Below are 24,510 nucleotides of genomic sequence, written 5' to 3'. Positions count from 1 at the left end.
GGCACATGCCACCCCAGCGGCATATTCTTCAGCCGCTGAGTATGGCAGGTGCAAGGTGCTCAGGGACATGGCGGGTCCCCAGGCTGTCAGGGCGCATGCACAGAACAGGCTGCTTACGTGCTGGATCAGCGTCTCAACGATCTTGTAGCGGTCAGGCATGTGGGTCACCATATCTGTCATATTGTCCTCAGATGTCCTCACCAACGTTGGCCCAAAGACCAGGGCCAGGTTCCGAGGCTCCATCTGGGCAGAGGAGGGAAGCAGACCGGGATCAGTGCACTGAGCTCTGACTCCAGCACCTCCCAGTCCTCTCTCACTCTAAGCCCCAACCTGAGCTGTCCCAACTTGAGACTAGACATCTTCTTGCATGGGCTTACAGGAGCTTGGCATGTGGCCCGAAGGCCAGATCTCAGTCCCACTCATGGCCAGGCCTAACAGCCATGAGCAGTGTCAACCTGAACATCTATACAGGGTCACCCAGAGTGGGTTAGTGCAGCAGTGGGGGACCTTGGAGTAGGAGACATGTCGGGAGATCCCAAGGGTATTTTAGAAGTAGGAAAAATCCTGTTACTCCCCTCATTCTCCCCCCTGCAGAACCAAAAGACAAGGAATTTGATTAGAAAAATGCAATGCAAGACTTTGAGCTAGATTACAGGACACATTTCTACCACACATGGGGAGCCATGGCTGTCTGCTTCTGGAAGACTTGCAGAGACTCGGGAAACGGCGCTCTGGGGAAAAAGCCCTGGCTGGCATACAGTGGATGGGGTGGGGGATAGAAGGGCCGTAGGGAGGAGGACTTAGAGCACTGGGGACCCCAGAAGTCCTACTCTTCCCTCCGGGCCGTGCTGGAGCCTCGCCCACCTTGTTTTTCTCCGAGTGGTCCGCAATGGTCTTGAGATGGCCCACGAGAAATTTGAGCGTCTCGTAGTAGTGCCCTGGGAGATCCCGGATCTGGGGAGGAGAGGAAGGGCCGGGGTCAGGCTGTGACAGCCCCCCACCCTACCTGTCCCCACCCCAGGGAGGCTGGACTCTCCCCTCAGCCCCCGCCCGCCCTCGGTCACCTTGGCCTAAGGGCAGCCCGTCCTCACCAGCTTCCGCAGCGTTTTCATCCGCTCCCTCGAGTCCTCGATGCGATTGGCCTCAATGAAGTCATTGTATTTGTCTAGAAAAGAGTGAGGGCTCCTCAGAGGTGGGAGGCAGCCTGTCCCCAGGCCAGGGGGGACAGGAGCTGCTTCAGCCCACAGAGGAGGTCCTGCCCCGAGGGCCATGCTCCGAGCCCATGGTTCTACCTTCGGGCTCCAGGGCCAAATCAGGTGTGCGCTGACCCGACAGTCCAGGTGAGTTTGTGTGGGAAGAAATATGACCCGAGCTGCGGATGTGTGGCACTTGCCTATAATCCCAGCTATTTGGGAGGCTGAGGCAGGAGGATTGAAAGTTTGAGGCCAGTCTGACAACTCAGCGAGGTCCTGTCTCAAAAATAAGAAGTGGGGAGGAGGTAGCTCTGTGGCAAAGCATTTGTCTAGCATGTTGAGGCCCTGGGCTCAAATCCCCTGCACCCCAAAAATATAAAAAATAAAGACCTGAATTCCATGTTGATATTAGAAAGGGGTCTTTGCCTCAGTTTGTAAGACAAGGACACCAAGATTCGGCAGGTCAGAAGAAACGGGAGGAGGCTTCCAGACACCCCCACCTGTATCAGGAGTCCCCCAGCTCCTGAAGTTCTCAGAGTCCATGGGGAACCTTAAAAAATGGAACATAATGAGCCTACTCTGAAATTCATCAGGGAGGCTAGGGGCGTGGCTCGGAGATACAGTGCATGCTCAGCAGGTGCAAGGCCTGGGTTCCATCCCTAGCTCCAAAAAATAATATAGCATTCACCTAGATAAGAACAAGATGTGTGTGTGTGTGTGTGTGTGTGTGTGTTATCAGTGACTGAACTCAAGGGCATGCTGAGTTACATCCCCAGGTGTTTTTTTTTTTTTCTTTTGAGACCAAAAGAAAAAAAAAATGCTTTCCCTTAGTTGCTGAGGCTGGCCTTGAACCTGTGATCCTCCTGCCTCAGCCTCCCAAGTTGCTAGAACTACAGGCATGCACCCTTGTGCCCGGTGCCAAGGATAACTTTTAAAAGAATGGTGAGGGCCAGAGGCACCCTGTGGATCCCAGGTACACAAGCTTTGGGCTTCGGCAGAAAACACAGAGCGGAGCGATGAGGAGGCAAAGGGGACCGTGGAGGACTGTTCACATGACAAAGGCAGCAATCCGATGGGGGTTGATAAATGTCCCCGTGACAAGTGGCCATCATTGGTTGGGGGGAGGTCTATTTCTATCTCACATAATATACAAATGAAGTTATTTGATAAAGTCAAATATACAAATTAAAAGATCATTGAGGAAAAAAAAATAAAATAGTTTTACAATCATGAGACCTAAACATGGGATGCAGAATCTATTAAAAAAAGATGAATGGTTTCAACATTTTTTAAAAAATTGTTTTCAATTCTAAACTGAAATTTTTTTTTGTTTTTTTTGTTTTTTGTTTTTGTACCAAGGATTGAACTCAAGGGCACTCAACCACTGAGCCACACCCCCAGATCTATTTTGTATTTTATTTAGAGACAGGGTCTCATTGAGTTGCTTAGCATCTCGCCATTGCTGAGGCTGGCTTTGAACTTGCCATCCTGTTGCTTCAGCCTCCCGAGCCTCTGTGGTTACAGGTGTGCACCACTGAGCCCCGCTTCTAAACTGAAAGATTTAAAGGGAAATGGCAGACCAGAGCAAATATTTGCAAAAACTCATTAGATTAGCAGCTAAAGATATGAAGAATTTGTCCCCATGGGCCAATACCAAAAAAAGAGAACCCAACAGAAAACTGTGCATGCAATATGGATAAGTGATTACAGAAAAAACAACAACAACAAAAAAAAGCCAATAAACTAATAAAAAGAGATTTAGGCAGGCACAGTAGCACATGCCTGTAATCCCAGCTACTCAGGAGGCTGAGGCAGATCAAAAATTCAATCCCAGCCTTGGCACCTGAGAAAGACCCTGTTTCAAAATAAAAAATAAGGGCTGGGGTTATAACTCAGTTGGTAGAGTGCTTGCCTCACACGCACAAGGCCCTGGGTTCAATCCCCAGCACCACCAAAAAGATTCACCTCAATAAATCATATTTATATATAAATTGTTTCTGACCTTTCCTTTTAAAAAAATAAATAAAAATAAAAAAGGCTAGGGATGTAACTCAGTGGTAGAGTGCTTGCTTAGCATATGTGAGACCCTGGTTTTAATCCTCAGGCCTGTTAAAAAAAAAAAAAGAGAAAGAAAACAGAAGAGATTTATTTAATCTCTCTAGTAATGAGGAAAATAAAAATGAGAATAAGGAAATGCCATTTCCTGTAGTCTAGCAAAAATTTAAAATATTAATAATAATATGTGTGAAGCCCCAGGCTGAATCCCCAGTGCTACCAAAAATAAAACAAAAACTAAAAAGTTGATAACACCCAATGTTGATGGGGATGTGGGGAGACACTCACCCATGCTGTTAGTGGTGGTGGGAACTAGGGGCTCCTCTACAATTTCACATCAGCTTGCAATGCTCCTTAGGGACACTGACCTAGCAATGCTGTGTCCAGGAATCTATCTAGGCGTGCAAGGACATGTTCAAGGAATCACTGAAGCAGGGTTTGTAATAGCAAATATTTGAAGACAATATTTGCCTCTACCCATCCATAGAGAAATTAGTTTACTCGGACTATTCGATACTATGTAGTTTAGGAGGAGAGTGAGGCAGGGCTCTCTGCGGTGACACCAGTGCATCCCAAAATTACAACCCTACTTTTATTAAGAACAACTCAAGCCAAGTGTGGGGGCCCACACCTGTAATCCCTGTGGCTTGGGAGGCCGAGGCAGGAGGATCGCGAGTTCAAAGCCAGCCTCAGCAATTTAGTGAGGCCCTAGGCGACTTAGCAAGACCCTGTCTCGAAATAATAAAAAGGGCTGGGGATGTGGCTCACTGGCTAAGTACCCTTGGGTTCAATCCCAAAAAAAGAAAAGAAAAGAAGAACAACTCAATCAACGGTGTGCTGCAGCTGTTCACACAGGCTCCTCAGAGCAAATTGTGAGCATCTCTTCCTAATTCTGTTGGTGACATCATGTCAGCGGCTTGAAATGAGCCGCGGTGGGAGTATTTACACCATGGTAATTGGAAAATACCACCCACCCAGGCTTTTCCCCAGGAAAGCCAGATGTGAAACTCTTACCAGCACACCACTGAACACCGACTCCAAAACCAGGGCGGCCTAGGGGCTTTCTCATGTGAGTAAGAGCGTCAGGAAGGAAACACGACAGACTCATGACCATGAGCTGGGCTCGAGGCAGACTCCGCCCCTGACGGCCTGCGTGCCCTTGGGAAGGCGTCCTACCTCTCTGAGCCTCTGCTTCCTGTGTAAAGGGGTCCACGGGACCTGGCTCAGGAGTTGTCATAGGGAGTGGGCACACAGCAAGTGCCCAGAAGGTATCAGCTGTGACCTCTGGGGAAAGCAGCGCAGGAACAACAGGGACCTCTGTTGGTTACTTGATTCTCTTCGCACTAGCTAAGTTTCTTACATGTTTCTTCTTCCTTTTTTTCTTTCTTTCTTTTTTTTTTAATCAAAAGACTATAACCCACAGCTCTAGCTGAAAAGCGCCCAGGGCAGGTGAACTGCTGCCCCTCACTCCCGCTTCTGCTCCTACTCACCATCGGTGAAAAGAGGCTCCGGCAGTTTTCGGAAGAAGGACTTGAGCAGGCTGCTGATCACATTGAGGTCCTGCCAGCGCTGGGGAGGGGCAAAGATGTCAGGCCACGGGAGGGCCCACCCCGGAGACCCAAACCCACACCCCCAGGCCCAGGACTGGCGGGCCAGTCCAGCTGCCCACACCTTTTCACCAGTGCACACACCTGGCCCCAGCTCCTCCCTGCTCCAGTGAGCCCAATGCACCAGAATTGCCCATCAAGGAAAGGACCAGGGGCCTTCTTTGGGCCAGGCACCGTGAAGAACAGAGTGAGCAAGAGCCTGGTCTCTGCACCCTGCAGGACCAATCAGCTCCTGCCTCCCAGTGCTCCTCCTATCCACTGAAGAGTCATCCTCAGACACCCCTTCTTCCCCAAAGGGTAAGCATCCGTGGCACAGCAGTGCATTTCTGCCTCAGGCCCCTTGCACCTGCTCTTCCCTCAGCTGGAAGCTCTGCTCTGTATGTGACTGGTTCCTCATCCTGTCTACCTGCTGCAGCCCAAGTAGCCATGGACACCACTGCCATGCTGATTGTACCACAGCCCCACCTTTGCTTCTTCCATGGCACTTACCCCAATCTGTCATTGTTCTGTTTTTGCTCCCTTGTTCAAGCCTATCTCCCCGTGGACTGTGTCCTTTGTGAGAGCAAGGACTCCTGTCTACCTTATTCTTAAGAATGAGCGGGGGCAGTTGACTAGATCACAGGAATCCAAATGGGGCAATTGTGCCCCCTGAAGAAATTTTGCAAAGTCCAGAGACATTTTGGTTTTTATGACTTGGGGGTGGCCACTCACATCCAGTGCATAGAAGCCCAGAACATCGATAAATTTACTACAGTGCAAAGGAAACCTCACCAACAAACGATTATTCTACCCCAAATGCCAACTGTGTCAAGGTGGAGAAACCCTGGTCTAAATGGATCATGGCTGAATAGAATGAACCGAGAGGTCTCAACCCCTTCTGTCCACAGGGGGGCGGTATCACCCTGTACCTCTGCAGAGTCAGGAGCCACACCTCGCTGGGGCTGGTTCAAAGCACCCTCAACAGACACAACTCCATCATTACAATATATACACACTGGTCACAATGGACCCACAGCTTATGCCTGACAGTCCTGCAAACAATACACTCCCCACCAGCTCCACACAAGGCACTTCCGGCACCCTCCACCACCAGCGGTGTCTAAGACCAAACAGCACGCCCTGAGGCTCTCCCTGGCTGAGGCAGAGTGATGTGCTTTTCACATGCCCACCCCCCACCCAGCGTGGCTCCTGCCCACCCCATTCCAACATTCCTCCCAGCTCCAGGAGGGATAAGAGTGCAGGCTCTTCCCTCCCAGTTGCCAGGTCTAAGAGCTTAGCTGATGCTTAGGACTCCTCCTGTGTGCCCGGCCCCAGCTTCCTGAGCATCCCCCTCCTGCCACCCCACTCAGCTAGACCCAGACTTCCTGCTGCCCACCCTGTCCCCTGACAGCAGCTCCCTTGGTTATCCCTACTCAGTCCCAGCATAAACTCAGGCCACTCCCCAGTCCCATCTCAGCCTATGGACTGATGATGCTGTCACTCCATGCAGGTGACTTACTGCCATCCCAAAGCCAGTGGGGCCATATTTGACCCAACCTCTCTCCAAAATCTAAAGCTGCTCATCGCTCACTTCTGCCAGGGACAGAGACTCCACCGCCAGCTCAAACTTTTAATATTCCTGGTCATCCTTCCTGCCCCTTGCACAGCCAGTTCCTAGAGTTGCTCCCTCATCCCCATTCCCCTGGGGCCATATTATGGTTTAGGTGTGGTGTCCCCCAAAAGCTCATGTGTTAGAATGAAAGAAGGTTTGGAGGAGAAATGATTGGGTTACAGCCTTAATCTAATCAGTGGCTTAATCCCTGATGGGATTAACTGAGTGGTGGCTGGAGGCGGTGGGGTGTGGCTGGAGGAAGTGGTTCCTTGGGGCATGGCTATGTGGCTACGGGGTGTGTGTTTTGTATCTGTAGAGTGGAGTCTCCCTCTCTGCTTACAGGTCATCATGTGAGTTGCTTCCCTCCACTACACTTTTCCAATGTCCTGCCTCACCTTGAATCCTGAGGAGTGGAGCTGGCTGTCTATGGACTGAGACCTCTGAAACCGTGAGCCCTTCAATAAACTTTTCCTCCTCTATAATTGTTCTGGTCAGGTCTTCTAGTCACAGCAGCAAAAAAGCTGACTAAAATAGGCCATCAAGGCCTCCTGACCCTTAGTGATGCCCACATTCACATCAGGGTTTTTCCCCTGTCCACCTGCTCCAGGTCTTCCACATTTATAGCTGTCAGGTATGTCCTGAAGCACTGCCTTTGCTCAGATTATACTCTTAATTGTGCCTTCCCAATTTAAGAACCAGGGAAGGAATGGGCACAGTGGCACACACCTGTAATCTCACTGGATCTGGAGGCTGAGGCAGGAGGATGGTAAGTTCAAAGCCAGCCTCAGCAACTTAGCAAGGCTCTAAGCAACTCAGTGAGACCCTGTCTCAAAAAAAATACAAAAAGGGCTTGGGATGCTCAGTGGTTAAGCACCCTGGGTTCAATCCCCAGTACCAAAATAAAATAAAATGGCAGGGAGTATAGCTCAGTGGTAAAGCACTTGCCTAGCATGTGTGAGGATCTAGGCTCAATCTCCAGTACCACCACAAAATGATAGAAGACTCAGCCCCTGCTCCAGCCCTCAGCAGCTTCGCCCTCTGTTCACATGCTTTGATTCGATGGCAGATCACCCTTTTCTCTTGTCCACAATCTCTCACCTACTTGCCTTCTCTTCCCATTGCCAAGGATGAGAATACTCTTATGTATGACAGGAGACATTAAGGTAAATGACTCATGGGACTTCATTGGCCAGATGCAGAGTTTTCCAAAAAATCTTTTTTTTTTTTTTTTTTTTAACCAGAGCTCCTTATATCAAATAAATTCATACCTGAAAACTCAAGATAACAGGCAGAGCAAAGCATGGCAGCTCTAGTTCTAGCAAGGACAAGGGGTCCGGGTCCTGACATACTCTTGGCCTCCCATGGCACCTCCAAGAACCCTAAGACTCTAGGGAACACCATTTGAGAACTGCCAGTTCTGCTACAGACTCTTAAGCACGGTTGTCAATACTCTTCCTCCTGACCCTTAGTGATGCCCATATTCACACCGGGCTGGTCTCATCTCATCAGATCACTCTCTTCTCTTCCCATGGTGTAGCCACCCAAGTGACCATCCTGAAAACATAAGGGTCCCCTTCCTCTAAGCCAGGTGTCTGCAAACCACCTCCCAGATGTTAAATCCAGCCAGCAACCTTTCTGTATGGCCCTTGAGCTAAGCATGGTTTTTACATTGTTAAAAGATTGCAAAGAGGGGCTGGGGTTGTGGCTCAGTGGTGGAGCACTCACCTAGCATGTGTGAGGCACTGGGTTTGAGCCTCAGCACCACATAAAAAATATATATAAACAAAATAAAGGTATAGTGTCCATCTACAACTAAAAAAGAAATCTTAAAAAAAAAAAATTGCAAAGGAGAGGAAGCAGAGAAGTGGGAGGAAGCTATGTGACAGGGAAACCAAAGCCTACAGTGTTTACTTAGCTGCCCCCTCCCCAGGGAATTTGCTCGTTACTTGCAAATGCTGACTCTATACTGTTGCTGAAATGTCCCTTACCTGGTTTTCACTGCTTTTTAGTGAACCCTAAAGGCTCAGACAAAACTGCCACCTTTGAAAATCTGTCTCAGAGCCTCCCAGGCCAGGACTGCATTCTGTGTGGCTTCAGCCTTGGGCAGGTGTTCCCCAGGGCTAGCTGTGTGGAGCTCCTCTCCTGCCACCATGGCACATGGCAGGGTACAGTGAACACAGCCCAACAGACCACAGACCCCCCAGCAGAGTACTCCTACCCACTCTATCCGCACCCACCTCATCCTGCAGGTTGATGTCACTGGGCCCGCGATTGAGCTGTTCCTGCAGGCTAGATACCACTGCATTGTTGCCAGGCACCCGATAAATGCCTGTGGACTCCAGTCCCCGGGCCTCCACGATGCGACAGCAGGCAGCCACAATCAGGGGGACACGCTGGGCACATGGATATGGCAGAGGTGTTAGGATGGATGTGGCCAGAGGGGATGGGGAAGCTAAAATGGAGGCAGCACAAGACCCAGAGTGCCTGCCAGGAGCCCCAGGAGGAAAGCCTCTTCCTGCCTCAAGTGTGGAGGCCAGAAGTAATGCCAGAACCTTGCCATAGACCAAAAAGGAGCAGGGTTGGGCCTTAGCTCTGTTGCGCCCTCCTGAAGGATGGGGAGGGAACCTCTCTGGGCCGTTCCCCAGCCATGTCTGTGTGAGGTAAGAGCTGGTCTCATGATCCCTGCAGCTCTGGCCCTCTATGTCTGGATCTGCCCCAGCCCATCTGCTCTGGAAGCATGGGACTCACCTGGTTCTCTGTCGCTGGCTGGCACTCCTCTAGCCGGACCCCAAATGCCCTGGGGGTGGCCTTCTTGTTCTTCTTGATGATGTTGATGCCCCATGGTGTTCTGGGGGCAGCAGCATTGTCATCTGGGAGAGGCAGAGAGAGCCAGGGTGAGCTAGGAGAGCACAGGGGGGATCAAATGCCCTCAGAGTCACATTCACACATTGGGACATTATGGAGACTCCATCACAGAAGCAGCCAGGATGCTGAGGGGGATGAGAAGGCCCATTCCACAGAAGAGGGGCACAGGGCCATGTAAGGACTGCTGTGGGCCTCAGGACCAAACTGTGAGGTGTGACCATGAACCAAAGATTCTGTTATGACCAAAGGAAGAACTTCCTAACACCCCAAAGTGTAAAAAGATGGCCAAAGCCGCTTCTGGAAAGAGTGAGCCTCTCACTCCAAAGGCACACAGGCAGAGGCTGGAAGGCCCACCTAGCATGCGTGTTATGGAGGCCCAAGCCGATCCAGCCCTGAAACTCTGAGAGCCCCGGGGCCCTCCCAGACACACGTGGAACACCCTCCCCTCCATGCAGACCCACAGGCCCCCCCACACACCACCCCTTCTCAGCAGCCACCTTCCTACCCTTGCTCCCTGCAGGTTGGTCCTGAGTCCTGAGGCCACGTGCCATACTCTGCTTGAGAAACTCAGACTTGAGGCCCCCCAGGCCCCGAGAGCCTTTTGGGGAGGAATCAGCTTTGGGCCCAGAGCTATGGCTGCAAGGGAAAAGGGGGAAATAAGGGATTTTCATTTGGGGTGGCCCAGCATGTCACCCACCCTGGCCTCTGGCCACTTGGGACCTCCCACCCATTTGAGCCAATCCACCCATGCCTGTCTGGGCCCTGGAGACCCTCAATGCCCTGCCTGCAACTTGGAGGTAGGCCAAGAGAATGACCTCTGCCTGGAGTTCCCCACCCCAATCACGGCAGGGACCACTTTGTGAGGGGTGGGCCTCACCTCACTTTGCGGTAATCATTAAGCTTCTTGCTGATCAGAGCTTGGTTGGCACAGCCAGGGTCCTAAGAAAGAGAGAAGAGAGTAGCCACGTCAGTGCCCACAGCCCACCCTAGGGCTTATTCCTGGCCCTATCTCAGCTTTGCATCCCACTCCTCTATCTCCAGGTACACAGCACCGACCCTGCAGTGAGAAAGACCAGGGCTGGACTGCTGGGTACCCCTCATCAGTTGTGTGACCTTGGGTATGACACTTCTCTGAGCCTCAATCACCTCAGTGATAAACACGAGGGACTAACAAGGCACATCAGAGTTGGGTGCAGAACTGTGCACATGGCACTCATCAGTCCTGGTGGGCACAGAGGCAGTGTCCCATGAGGCACAGCTATTGCCATAATGAAGATAACTTAGGGCCCCCGACGGTGCCCTGCTGGAGATGGCCCAACCAGGCCTCCAGAGCAGAGGCCCAGATTCCAGGTACTTCCCTCCCTACATAAGGAAAGATGCTCTCCTGAGGAGGATAGGGCCAGTCAGCAAGAAGACATGTCCTTGGTGAGAAAGGCTGTGGCCTTTCTGCACTAATGCCCCTCTCCCATGACCAAAGCAGACGGCCACCTGGACCCAGTTCCAGGCACACTTCTGTATTGGCAAAGACTAGCCTTACCTCAAAGCCCAAGACCCCACCTAACTAGGCAGGAGTGTCCAGGCACCTGGCCCAAGGGTGCAAGGGGAATGGAGACCCAGCTCAGGGCCATGGAGAGAGGTGATAGCTACCCAGGACAGTTATCCCAAGATTTCTCCCCAAATCCCTTCCAAAGTGCTAGGCTCAACCCCTGTCCACTTGCAACCAAAAGCTGAGCTTCCTGGCCTCATGGAAAGTCGCTCTGTTCATCCCCTGCGGATGAGCGACTGCTGGCGCAGGAGCACCTGTTCTGCTACACTCCATGAGACTCCGCCCCCAGGCGACTGAGACAGGCTTCGATTGGCCCGGAGCTGCTCTCTTTGTGCCAGAGGCTGCCCAAGGGGGTCCCCACAATAATAGTAATTACTATCACCACTGCTGTTAGTCTCGCTACTGCCAGTCACTGCCCAGGAGGACGCCAGGTGCTATGAGCCACCGTTGGTGCCCTTCTCACACCAAAACCCAGGTGGGCAAGGGGAGGACGCTTGCTAGCCCCTCTTTCAGGAGAGGGAATGAGGCTCAGAGGGGTCACCCCAGGTCACAGCAACTGAAAAGCAGCCTGCCCTGCCCTCGTGGCCCGGCGGGGGCGCCCGGGCCTCACCTCGCCCTCGGCCCTGCTGTTCTCCCGGATCGCTCTGATCCAGCCCAGCATGTCATCCCGGTCCTCAGCCTGAAAGAGATATTCACAGAAGTCAGCGGTGGTCAGCCGGAACACGTGCCTCCTCTTGGTCTCGCTGTAGGAGATGTCCACCAGGCAGGAGCCGATGCAGACGGGCGCCGCCTCGTCCTCACCTGCGCCGGCCGCCGCAGCCCCCGCCGCCGCCGGCCCGGGCTCCCGCCGCTCCTTGCTCAGCGAGAGCGAGCGCGCCCGCAGCGCGGCGTACACCCGCTTCCACTGGCGCAGGCCGCTGCCCGCTTTCTGCAGGGAGACACGGGGTGGGAGAGAGATGGCGAAATGTGAGAATCAGGCCTGCCCTCGGCCCCTAGCCGCAGGGGCTGCCGACTGCGAAGGAGGCCGACTCACCCCCCACCAGGAGGCCCGTCCACCTGCCTGCCTCTGCGCAGCTGCCCGCCCACAGCCCGCGACTCTGTAGCAGCTCCACCTGCCCAGCGCTCTCAGCCCCTCACAGGACCCCAACCTCCTCCCTCTCTAAACAAGAACACCACTACCAGGCTCTGTAAGGACACATAGGCCCCTACCCAGCACCACCTTCAAATAAAATTCTTGTCAAGCCATTCCTGGTCCACACCCCAACCTTTACACCCGCCCTTCAAAGCAAAACTGGTCCAGAGCAGCCCACACACTTGGGAAGCTGCTCTTCCCACTTCTTTGCCTCTCACTCAAGACCTCACTCCGCGACCGCTGCCCAAAAGCTGCTCTCGGGGTCACCCAGGATCACCAAGTGGCCAGTCAGTCGCTGTGGCCAGCCCTGTCTTAACCTGTCAGTGACATCTGACACTGCTGGCCCCGCCTTCCCTCTCAAGGCCTCTCTGGGCATCGGAGACCACCAAGTTCCCTGGTTCTTCCTGATTCTATTGGCTCCTTCTTATGCTCCTCTATGGCCCTCCCCACATCCTTCAAACCTTCAGTTCTCAACCAGGGCAATCACACACCCTCCAGGGACATTTGTCTGGAGAACAAATGTGGGGGAAAGGGGCATGGCACTCAGTGGGTGGAGGCCAAGGATGCTGCTAAACACCCCACCACGCACTGGACAGCCCCCCACAACAAAGCATTGTCTGTAGCCCAAATATCAGCAGAATGGAAGGTAGACCTGCTCTTCAGATGAGGAGCTCCTGAGCTTCTCCTGGGCGCTCCTCTCCTTGCACACCGCTCACAGGGCCACTATCCAGGCCCTGGCTTTAAACCCAGGCCATCTGTTGATGGTGATTCCAAAATGTCTAGCCCTGGCCCACCGACTGTCTGCCCCAGCCTGGTTCTGAACTTCCCACAGCCTACTCAGTGTCTCCACCTACAAGTCCCACAGGCACTTCACACACTCCCTGCTCACTATGACAGGGCACGTGACCCAAACACTCAAACCTGTTCTCCACCCGCCCCCATCTTTCCAGTTCAGTCAATCCACCCAGTTGCCTCGAAACCTGGGAGTTGCCCCTGACTCCTTCCTTTCCCTCGCCCTTGACATCCAACTCATCAGAACGACTGTTCAGCTTCCAAGAGTGTCACACATCGCCACTTTTTTGTTTGTTTGCTTGTTTTGCTTTGTTTTGAGATGGGGCTCTCTCTATGTTGCCCAGGCTGGTTTTAAACTCCAGGGCTCATGCAAACTTCCTGCCTCAGCCTCCTAAGTCGCTGGGTCTATAGGTGTGCACCATTGCGCCCGGCTTGTGCTATGGCCTTTGCCACAACCACTGTGTCCACGTCATCAACAACTCTCCTCTAGACCATAACAAAGAACTTCCAGGCCCCACTCACCTCCTCAGCCCACTCTGTAGCCCTTAGCTGCATGGTTGTTTCCAAAGGTGAAGGAAAGGATGTTTCTCCTTGTAAAACATTCTCTCCTGAGAGCATTGAACCAAACTGAAGGTCCTCTGCAGTGTGATCCTACCCCCCGCCCAAACCCACTCACAAGACACAGGGCTTTGACAGTGAGCCGTCCTGCATTTCCTTTTGGGGGGACCTTTTTGCACTGGCAGCTCCTTTTCCCTGGGCCCCTTCCTCTCGTTTTTCTCATACGTCACTGCCTCCTTCTCACCCCTCAGATCTGAGCTCCAAGATAACAGACATCGCCTCCTCAATGAGGCTACCTTTGGCCATTTTTTTTTCTAAAGGCACTCACCCCACACACACCATCTCTCCCCACTCACTTTCTCTGAGCACCCACTCCGATCTCAGCTCATTCTGGTTTCCAGTTTCTCCGGTAAATGGCAAGCTCCAAGGAGCAGGGAGCTCTTCTGACTCCTCACCTCCATGCCTCACAGCCCAGAGCCCAGAGCCCAGGGCTTGGTGCGGGGCAAGTGCTCATCAGTATTTACCAAATCAGTGGTCCTTGGCACAGCCTGAGGGCAGGTGCTCCATCAGACCAAGGCAGGGTGACTCCCCTAGGGTTGATCCCAAGCTGCAAGCCTGCCCAACATCCAGCACTGCTGGGCCAGAACAGGGACATTCAAAGTAGAGATGGCAGTCCTAATAATAAAATTACCAGAATTCTGGGGCTGGGGATGTGGCTCAAGCGGTAGCGCGCTCGCCTGGCATGCGTGCGGCCCGGGTTCGATCCTCAGCACCACATAATAAACAAAAATGTTGTGTCCGCCAAAAAATAAATAATAAATAGTTCTCTCTCTCTTAAAAAAAAAAAAAAAAATTACCAGAATTCTCCTCCAAGAAGGATTTTAGTGTTAAGAATGAGGTGGAACCAAGACCTCCTACCACCACCAGGGGACTAAACCAGCTGGATGACTTTGGACAAATCAAGTCCCCTTCCCTGGCACCAGTGACCCTGAGAATACCTGAGGGTTATGCTGACAAGCCTCCATGGCCACATCCAGCTCAAATATCAGCTCTACGGCTTAAGGATGTGTCAAACCCTTCCCATACTGACAGTCAGTGGTCTCTGCAGGAGGCTGAGAACTGGTGAGGGGGTGAGGTGGAGGGTACACGAGGAGAATGGGTCTGCTGGAGCAGATGCCATCAGGCCCCGGACAGACGGAAAGCCTGAAGCTGACTCAAAGACCCTTCCCCTAACTGCTAGGTCATGACATCCAGGAGACAAGCAACATTGGGTTTTTGCCAACAAGGGACTAGAAGCCCCTATCCTCTAGAATTGGTCAGTGAACAAGAAGGGGCCAGTTCCCAGCCCTGCCCAGGAAACTCTGAAGCTGGGCTGCCAGGGGCCCTGGAGCTGGGGACAGAGCACCTGGGAGGAGGAGCCAGCTGCTTTCAGGAGGACACTCAAGTGGCTTCTGAAAGGCTTTGCCCCCACAGGTCCTCTTGCTCACTTCACACAGCTGCCCCTGCCCCCTCCCAGGTCCCCCCTCCTGGTCTAACTGCCATCCTGCTGGCTCTTTCTGGTTTCCATGGCCTGCCCCACCTCCCCCCCCCACTATCTCTCAAGGCTCAGATGGGTCCACTGCCTTGTTTCCCTGTTCCTACTGCCACAGGCACCCGTGTACCCAGGATAGACAAAGGCCCTCTCCAGGGGAGCCTCCCCAGTGTCACTTGTCTCCTAAGAATCTCTGTGCCCAGGACATCTGTGCCCAGGACACCTTGGCCGGCCAGGGTATGTCCCCAGGGCCCTCAGACTTCACATGGTCTCAACAGAACCCCTTTCCCCAAACCTGCTCCTCAAATGCCCAGTGTCTCAGGGGAGGGTCCTAACACCCTCCACCTCTCCCACAGCCCAAGCCAGGAAGCCAGGAGCCACCTGCCTCCTCCTCCTTCCTCTGCACATCCCAGGCCATCAGCAAACCCAGGCCACCCTTCCCTTAGAATCTCTCTTTAAATGGTCACCTCCTCCTGACCCAATGTCTGGACTCGAACAGGGCCCTTGCTCACCTAGATAACAGTAACAACACTGTCTCCTGTCACAGACACAACTGTTGTCCCCTATCTCCCCACTCCATGCCCACCTTAAACCCAACACAGGCATTCCCTGGGTGTCTGGCCCCATGTGCTTTGGCAACCACCCAACTCCCCACCTTATCTCCCACCTCCTGCCCTGGGTGCTCCAGGCAGCCTGCTCCAGCACACCTCCCGCCTCTCCCCCAGACCCGCCAAGAGGGCATCTAAGCCCAGGCCACTCCTCCCCGTCTCTGCAGCATGGAATCATGTCTCATGTCTCAGCCCTTTGGAAACCTGCCCCCACTCCCACCCTACCCTGCAGAGGCCTCTACACCCCCCATCCTGACAGTCTAGACACTTGTCACTATTTGGCAACATGAGTTTTCTCTGCTGGATGGTCATGAACCCTGGGAGGGCAGGGCTGGGAGGGCTCCCTCACCCTAAATTTCTAGAACTTCAACAGAGATCCCCAAGCAGAGGGTGCTTAGTGCTCACCAGCAGTGAGTATCAGACCTGCCTGGACCATACGTCACACTCCATCCTCACAATCTCCCTTGGAGTAGAATAATCTGTCCCCATCTTCCAGATTAGAAAAGGGAGGCACAGTGTAGTTAAAGGGGTGCCAAAGCCATATGCTTGATAACATGGCTGGGCAGGAATTCAGAGTCTGTCTGTCTCAGAGCTCATGCTCTTTCCAAGGGACCACAATATCCCCAGGGGCAGGGTGGAAAATTCAAATACGGTCAGCTCTCAATATCCACGGGTTCCATGCCCAAAGATTCAACCAACCGTGGATCAACAATATTTAAGGAAAACCTGTGTCTATACTGAACACGTATGGGCTTTTTTCTTGTCATTATTCCATAAACAATTAGAGTATAACAACTATTTGTATAGCATTTATATTGTATTAAGCAGTATAAGTCATCCAGAGGGAATTTAAAGTGTTTGGGAGCATGTGTGTAGGTTATATGTAGACACTACTCCATTCTATATAAGGGACTTGAACACCCCTGGATTTGGGCACTCACAGAGGCCCTGGACTGTTCCCCTCTGACACCAAGAGGCCTGTAATGGCAGGAAGGCAGAACAGCAGCTGCCAGGTGCAGGTGCTGGGTAAACCCGTAACTTCGATCAGCTCATTTAATCCCCAGCGACACATTTAGGAGTGGAGATTACTGTCAACTCCACCTACAGATGAGGACACTGAGTCACAGGTGGGTGAGTCCCAAGCCCTCAGAGTAATATGCAGTGTCATCGAGAGTCAAAACTAGGTTTGTCCTAATCACTCCGCTGGCTGTGAGCAGGTAGACTAGAGGGACAGCTAAGGGCTGCAGAAACCACCTTCCCTCCTGGCTTTTTCCCAGCTCAGGGCACCGACCTAGGCTCATGCCCCAGGGAGCTGGGAACCACCTTCTCTCTTCAGGCTCTTACCTGTTCTCCCTCCAGCACTCTCCCTACCACCTCCCCAAAACCCCCAGTACGTATCCCCCTGTCTCTCACCTGGATCTCTGCGTTGGCTTTTAATGGTCTTCTTGCCTCCAGGGTGGCCCCTCTATTATTTGTCCCCAGGAAACGGTCATTTTAAAGCTGCAACTCCCTCCCTGAAGAGCCCCAGGGATTTTCAATTGCCTTTAAGATAAAGACTGAACCCTCTGCAGGTCCCAAGAAGCCCTGAAAAGGCTGGCCTCTGTTTTCCTCTTGACCTCAACTTCCCTATAAGGATCATCTTGGCCTTGGCTCCTCATTTTTCATGAGCCCCAGTGGCCATTTGCAGGGTTATCTGCCAACCAAGGATCATTCAGGATGGTTTTGGTAGTACATCATTTGATGAGATCCATCCCACAACAAAGACCTCCTCTCCCGTTAATCTCTTTTTTTTAATGAGTTCTTTAAGTACCCCCCCACACCCAGAATCCTTCCCAGCATCTAACCTTCATCCTTCATGCTACAATCTAAGCTGTTTTTTTTTTTTTTTCCTGGCTCCAAGGGTGGTGCAGGGCAGGTAGGTGTCCAGGAGCTGGAGAGTTCCACAGGAGCCAGCCTCCATCCGCCCCCAGCTCATTCCTCCGCCCATCTCACCTTCCCCTTCTTGGTGAGGATCTGCTTATAATACAACCAGCCTTCTCTTCTGATATCGCTGAAGGTTGCATCTGAGAGGTCAGAGGTTGAGTGTCGCTTAGAAGGGGCGTCAGCATCTTCAGAAGTGCCCCAGCTATCCAGAGACTGCAAGGACACAACAGAGGGCAATTTAGGGTGGCTCCCACAGTACCAGCATCTCAGGAACCCCATACAGCACTTGCAGCCACCAGGGCCTGGCGTATATCCGGGTTACACTCTGACGTGCTGTAACCCCAGAGGCCTTGCTTCCTCTCTCTCTGGGCCATTTGTGTTGAGGTCATGAGACGTAATGGAGAAGCCAGAAAGGAGGAAAGGCTGTGTGTGACACGCCACCAGACCACATGCCTCACCACGCTAAAAAAGCCAATCTGGAACCTCCTTTAACTTTACAGCCTAAAAGGAATTAAGGAAACAGAGGAAGAGATCGTGTCAACAAGGAGTTAAGTAAACAGGGGAAGTGGGAACATCAACAAAGACTGAGTGAGAGGAGCAGGTTGCCATGTCCACAAGGAGTTAAACAGAGGAAGCGATAGTGTCAACAGGACTCCAGCATCAGAAGTGACATGTCAAGGGAGAGTTAAGTAAGCTGAGGAAGTGATAAAAGAGTAAGCCAGGTGGCAATATCTGCAAGGTGTTGAACTAACCAAAGATACGAGAGTTTGAGATCACAATGGCTTTTCCAGTTCATAAACAATCAAAGAGTTACAGTCCAGGCACGGTGGCGCACACCTGTAATCCCAGCCGCTCAGGAGGCTGAGGCAGGAGGATCAAGAGTTCAAAGTCAGCCTCAGCAATTTATCTAGGCCCTAAGCAACTTAGCGAGTCCCTACCTCAAAATAAAAAATAAAAACAGGGCTGGGGATGTGACTCAAGTGGTAGAGTACTCGCCTAGTACATGTAAGGCATGAGGTTCAATCCTCAGTACCACATAAAAATAAAATAAAGGTGCTGTGTCCATTTATGACTAACTAACTAACTATATATATATATATATATATATATATATATATAAAGGCCAGGGATGTGGCTCAGTGATACAGCACCCCTGGGTTCAATCCATGGTATCCAAAAAAAAAAAGCAACCACAACAGACCAGATCCTTTGTCTTCCCGGGTGTAGAGGGTGGCAACTCCAGCCTCTCCATCAATCTCACTGGGTCCCCTGAAGACACCACGAAAACAACAACAGTGCCTCTGGGCAGGCACTGTGGCAGGTAATAGGGGGACCCAGCAGGAACAGTGGAAGCCCTGCCCTCGGGGAGCTCATGTTCTAGCTTGGGAGCCCAGCAGGTAAGACGAGGGGCGGGGGGGGGGGGGGGGGGGGGGGGCGGTGCTGGTAATGCCCCAGTGCTGAGGAACACAGTATCGCCAGGGGAGACGTGAAATGCCAGGGGCGGAGGCTGAAAGTTCAGAGCAGGCCTAAAAAATCTGGAGAGTGAAAAAGTGAGTCACACAGTTAAGGGGAGACGAGAAAGGGGCTCTCTGGGGGAAGGGCGATGACAAGAGCAGTGTCCTCGGGTGGGAGGTGCAGTCTTGTTAAGTGATGACGTTGCACGAGGAGGGTGGGTCACACGAGTGCTGGGACAGTCAGGGGTGCAGGGAGCAAGGAACAAGGAACCAGAGTGGCTCATTTCAGGTCACAGGAGGCACAGGCCTGGAACCCATGCCAAGGCCTCCAGTCCCCCCCAACACCCTCACACACGCACACACACGCGCACTCTTGCTGCTCACCCCATCAGTAAAGAAGCTCCGAAGCATCCGCAAGCTGGGTACACGGTTTGGCAGGCGCCTGGGGAACAAGGACCGAAGGTGAGGGTGTGGGAAGCACAGGAAGGATCTTGCTCTCTTGTCACCCACCAGACCCCAAGGTCTAGCCTCAGGAGAAGATGGCCAGGGTGGCTGTGGCGGCCCCACCCACACCTAGACAAAGCCTCACCGCAGTGCCCGGCCCTCGTCGCGGAAGGTGTTGAGCCCATCATCACAGGACTTGGAGCGCTCCGTGGTGATGGCCAGCAGGTATGAGGAGCGGCGGCCAGCCTTGATACTGCCTGCAAAGCCACCCACGTTGGGCCTCAGGTCAGAGGGGCAGCAGGTCAGGAGTGTCCCTAGAGCCCTCCCTTCTGGGCCAGGCCAGGAGGTGACTCTCCCCATGGGGCCCCAGATGGAAGAGAATAGACACCAGGCCACAGGCCTAGCAGAGGCCTCTGGGGACTGAGCAGCTGGGGAGATGGGTGTCGGGGAGCAGAGAGCACTCACTGCAATCCTGGGAGTAATGGCGGCCCAGGGCAAAGGTGAAGGTTGGTGAAGACGGGCTGGTGCCCAGGACAGGGGCTGAGTTCATGGCACTGGAGACCACTGCAGAGGCGGGGACATGCTTGGCCTGGAGGTCAATACTGGGGCTGGTGGGCTCATCTGTGCATGAAGGAAGGGAAATGTGAAGGTGGCAGAAGACTGACCTGCTTGTCCCACCCTGGTCTTGCCAACCCCGGCACCCTGTGCATCAGGCTCAGAGCACACTCACAGGCTCCGCAAGCACTGCAGGCCGTGCTGACACCATACCCACCACCCAGGGTGACCGGCCCACAAGACCGATTAGGGACTCTCTCTCCTCAGCAGGGGCTGAGCCTCTGCCTCATATGGAGGACACCTTGAGGTGGGAATGAGCCGCCTCCTTAGAACAGGTTCTGAGGGCAGAGCCAGTATTCCCCTCTCATAGTGGAAGTTTCAGGGACTTCCGTCTCCCTATCAGACTAAGGGTCTCTCTGAAAGCATGAATTATGCCTCCCCCAGGTCAGGGGTGTGTCTACCCCTTATACTGGGATCTCCTCAGGGCAGAGGCTGTCTCTCCCCATCAGACCCAGAATATATGACAGCTGCCCTCAGTCCCTCGGTCTTCCCTGGCTGACAGCTACGGAAGGTATCTCTCCACCCTGCCTCGGGCCTCTAATCCCTCACTCCCTCAGCTGCAACCCGGCATATCCAAAAAGTCCCTGACTTCCTGCTCTTCCTGCCCCCCATTCCCAGTATGGGGGTGTAGCCTTTACTGTCTCCCCTGCTCTCAAGGTGAAGTCCAAGCCCTGACAACTGACAAGACATCTTGAACCAGAAGGCTGCAGGAAGAGCATCCTGCCTTTCCCACCCCAAGGAATTTGCATATTCCCGTCTCTCTCCCTGAACATCCTTCCATTCACTTAACTCCTCATCCTTCAAATCTTAGTCAAAATGTCCATTTTCCGCTGGGTGTGGTGACACACACCTGTGATCCCAGTGACTGGGGAGGCTGAGGCAGAAGAACCTCAAGTTCAAAGCCAGCCTCAGCAATTTAGCAACTTAGAGAGACCAATCTCAAAATAAACAATAAAAAAGGACTGGGATGTGGCTCAGTGGTTAAGCGCCCCTGGGTTCAACCCCCCCCCCTCCCCCCGGTACAAAAAAAAAAAGTCCTTTTTCCAACATTCTCTCTGTGCCTACCACACCCCACACAGCCCTTCCCTGTCCTCCTGGACTCCCTAGACCACACCCATCCCACCTCTGGCTGGTTCTGTCTGACTCTCTAGCCCCCAGGAGACCCTGGAGCCTAGCTCAGGGCCAGACACAAATATTCGTTGGAAAGATGGAAGGTAAAGGTGAGGAACAAAGAATGAAAGATACAAAGGAAGCATGGAAGCAAGAAGGAAGAGAAGGGCAAGGAAAGAATGGCAAATGAGTGGATAAAAAGGAGAAAGGAACAAATGAATGAATGAGAGAAGGAAAGAGAGGGAGGGAAGGAGAGAAGAATAGACAGATGGAAGGAAGGAGGGAGGTGGGAGAGCGGATGGAATTGTGGCTGGAAGGATAAATGAATGGGAGGTAGAATGGAAAAAAGGATGACAGAAGAGTGGATGGACAGAGGGTTGAATGGACAGGAAAAAACAACATCCTATCAGCACCTAGCCCAGAGCCTTGTGCCTGGTGGACAGGTGGGTGGGGTACAGCAGGACACGGACAACCGCCCCCACCCTTACTCACCAATGAAAGGGATGGAAGCCAGGGAGTCTTCAGTAGTGGCCAAAGGGGTCACCTTCCTGCCTGGGCGCTCCCCTCGCCCACTGGCCTCTGGCTCCGGGGACTCCTCCCCAAATCCAAGGTTCATTTGTCTGGCGGGAGTCAGCTGGACCTTGCGGCCCGTTGGAGGCTTCTGCCTCAGGACCACCTCATCACGGCGGTCCTCAGCAGGAGGCTCCAAGGCCCGGGTGTGGGGTTCTGGCCGGACAACCCTGGGTGGTTCCGAGGCCTCTGGTGGGAACGATGCAGGGGACTGGGCCAAGTTGAAGGTGGGCAGTCCCCCAAAGGGTGAGTCCCGGAAGGAGAGTGCATGCAGGAGGCCAGTCCGGCGCTGGAATGACGGGCTGTAGCTCCGGTACCCAATGTACCCAATGTCGTCCAGGCCCTGCAGGCCAGGTGGGGGTGGAGCCTGGGGTCCCGACAGGTCCCGAGTCGGGCAGGCAGAGGTACGGGCAGATGGACGCTGGGAAGCCCAGCCACAGCGCTCAAGGCGAGGTGACACCAGTGCTCCTGGTCCCAGTGCCTCAGCAGAGTGGGTGGCCCGGCTCAGGTAATCATCTGAGCGAGCTCGATGCCAGCCCTCCTGGCCCAGCTGGCTCAAGGCATCCTGGGAGGTGGAGCAGGGCCACGGGCGGTGGGTAGTCACGTCCTCCAACCGGTCCTGGGAGGCACTGCGGGCCCGGGGTGGCATGGCTGGGCACCGTCTCTCCCCCGCCCTGCGGGGTACCTGGTTCGACAGCCAGTGTGACAAGGCCTGCTGGCACTCCAGTCTGCTGGGGGGCACCCGGCTGCCAGGCTCTGGGAAGGCACGGGATGTCCGGGGCTCCGAGGGGAGGTGGGGGAAGGCACCAGGGCTGGGGCGGGGCTGGCTCATCCCCAAGGAAGAGTTGTCCAGATGGGCACGGGTGGCAGGTGGGACACGGGGCCCTGGGTCGCTCCAGGCAGCAGGACTCCGAGGGTCACTGGGCAGTGCTGAGATGGGCTCAGGCACCATAATGGCCCAGGCAGACGCCCGGGCCGGCGGGGCGTAGGTCTTTCGAGGGTAGCAGAGTGGGGGTGGCTCTGGGATGCTGCGGGCCTCTCCAGAATATGGCTCGTTCCCCTTCAGGTAGGCGTCCTGGGAGTAGGCCTGGCCAGAGACACAGAAGCAGGTGAGCACAGCCAGACAGGTCCTACTAGGCAGGGCTCCTGCAACTCTAGGAGGTCCAGGTCTTCAGAAGGGCACTGAAGGGAGAGAACTAAGCAGGGGCAGGTGGAGTGGGTAAGAGCAGGAGGGTGGGCTCGAGAGCCCAGGGAGGACAAAGAAGAGGCCTTGGAGACAGAGACATACACTCTCTCCAGAAAGAGAGCTGGGATTTCTCTAAGACTTATGACGAGGACAGACTTTAGCCGTAAACTGTTTCCTGGGGTCCTCCCACCAGCCTGGCCACTGCCTCCTCCCTGCTTCTTTTATGTTCAGTGATGCCCACAGCCCCTTGGGTGGAGCTGGGAAGCCCCAGTAGAGACCAGTCAAGGTGGCAGATGTCTGGGAAGAAAGCAGGCAGAGGGGTGTGTCCAGGGTGGGGTGGGCTGCGGGTGGGTGGAGGCTAGAGAGCCTGAGGTCCCTCTAACCCATGGATGGGGAGCTAGGGAAGGCTCCTAAGCCACCAGGGTAAAGATGAACTTGCCCATCTCCTGCTCCCTCAAGGCCAGCTTGGAAGAGAAGCCCGACTGGCTAAGGGGCCTCAGGCCACCTTCTGCCACCCCTAGGCCTGGAATTTGGCGCTGGTTGCTGAGGCTGACGCTGCATTGCTGAGGAGTGACAGGGCTGGCGCCTGGGCCCGACCAAAAAAGGAGGCGGCCCCCAGGGACAGCAGCCTTGTGGCCCTGGCCCAGCCCAGCCCTGGATGAGCGACCAGGGGCCTATCTCAGGGTGAACTATCAAAGGAGGGCAAACCCAAACACACACACCACACCACAAGGAGACACAGGAAGATACACACCCTGAGACACTCGCACAGCCAACACAATGAGACACACACACACATAACTACCCTCCAGTCCCAGACACAAACATCATGTGATGAGGACCAGCTAACCACACCCCCGCACACTCAGCCCCTCCAGCCGGCACACACAGGGCTGGGGACACACATACCTCTCCCTCCTGCCATCCTGCCGGCTCCCAGGGCTCCTTGCATCACAGCGGCAGCGGCAGCATCCTGCCCGCCCTGCGCCCCCTGCCTGGCTAACCCCCCCACACACACAGCTGCTGCTCTGGTCCCCTCTGTCTGCCCTCTCAGCCGGCCGGCGGCTCCCCGGCCCCCACCGGCTCTCTAGGCGGGCTGGCAGGAGGAGGGAGCGAGGGAGGATGGGTGTGGAGGGGCCGAGCTTGGCTGTGGCGTCAGCAGCTGCTGCTGCCTGATTGGCCTCCAGCCTTGGCTCCCAACCACAGGAATGCCTGGGCCCCACCCTCTGGCTGGCCGAGATGGGGGCGGCTAGTGGAGGCCCCCAGATGCTGACATCTGGGGCTGCCAGCCCACTGAAGACTGGATAGCGGAGCTCAAGACTTCCCACTCTTTGCCCCTGCCAGCTAGTGGGGGGTGTCCCCTAGGTCCCTCCCTGTGGCCCTTTCAAAACTGGTCTCGCCTCAGCCTGGGGGAGGCTGGACCACTGAGATTTGGGGTGAGTCACCCGTCTCTCTGAGACCCCATTCTTTTCTCCCCTTCCCCAAGAAAAGCAAGGGGACAATTGAGGTCAGGGGTGGAGGCTCCCAGAGGGGCATGATGCCAAATGTGACACTGTGATTACAGTGATTATAAGAGCACGTCCAGAGCAGAAGCCAGCACGGCGGCGCCCAGGCCTTGGGGCTTGGCCCTCAGCCGCCCCTGGGGGGCAGAGACCTCAGGGGCAAGCAAGCTGGCATCTGGCTGGGACCCATAAGACCAGGGAACTGGGCACTGGACAAAGAGGACTGCC

General features: G+C 54.2%; 1 protein-coding gene across 7 annotated transcripts in view; it reads right to left on the bottom strand.

The window, feature by feature from the left end:
• Window positions 1–24,510, bottom strand: part of Arhgap23 (Rho GTPase activating protein 23) — an 83,951-nt gene that overhangs the window by 17,673 nt on the left and 41,768 nt on the right. For 5 of the 7 annotated variants that reach the window (XM_058571558.1, XM_046420391.2, XM_046420392.2 and 2 more), the window contains 14 exons: window positions 21,517–22,681; window positions 19,765–19,920; window positions 19,445–19,556; window positions 19,240–19,297; window positions 17,471–17,614; window positions 11,468–11,785; window positions 10,189–10,250; window positions 9,817–9,947; window positions 9,195–9,316; window positions 8,684–8,839; window positions 4,739–4,817; window positions 1,092–1,165; window positions 865–954; window positions 118–243 (listed from right to left, as the gene is read on the bottom strand). In XM_058571558.1, the coding sequence (XP_058427541.1) occupies window positions 118–243; window positions 865–954; window positions 1,092–1,165; window positions 4,739–4,817; window positions 8,684–8,839; window positions 9,195–9,316; window positions 9,817–9,947; window positions 10,189–10,250; window positions 11,468–11,785; window positions 17,471–17,614; window positions 19,240–19,297; window positions 19,445–19,556; window positions 19,765–19,920; window positions 21,517–22,681 (2,793 nt within the window). Of the gene's footprint in view, window positions 1–117; window positions 244–864; window positions 955–1,091; window positions 1,166–4,738; window positions 4,818–8,683; window positions 8,840–9,194; window positions 9,317–9,816; window positions 9,948–10,188; window positions 10,251–11,467; window positions 11,786–17,470; window positions 17,615–19,239; window positions 19,298–19,444; window positions 19,557–19,764; window positions 19,921–21,516; window positions 22,682–23,689; window positions 23,835–24,510 lie in introns of those variants that run through there. The other 2 variants (XM_046420395.2, XM_046420393.2) reach the window with 2 other exon arrangements.

The sequence above is a fragment of the Marmota monax genome, unplaced genomic scaffold, assembly GCF_021218885.2.
Source record: "Marmota monax isolate L192 unplaced genomic scaffold, Marmota_monax_Labrador192_F-V1.1 WCK01_AAM20220418_F8-fsc00064, whole genome shotgun sequence".
In the NCBI taxonomy this organism is placed as follows: domain Eukaryota; kingdom Metazoa; phylum Chordata; class Mammalia; order Rodentia; family Sciuridae; genus Marmota; species Marmota monax.
This window is presented reverse-complemented; position numbering and strand designations above follow the sequence as displayed.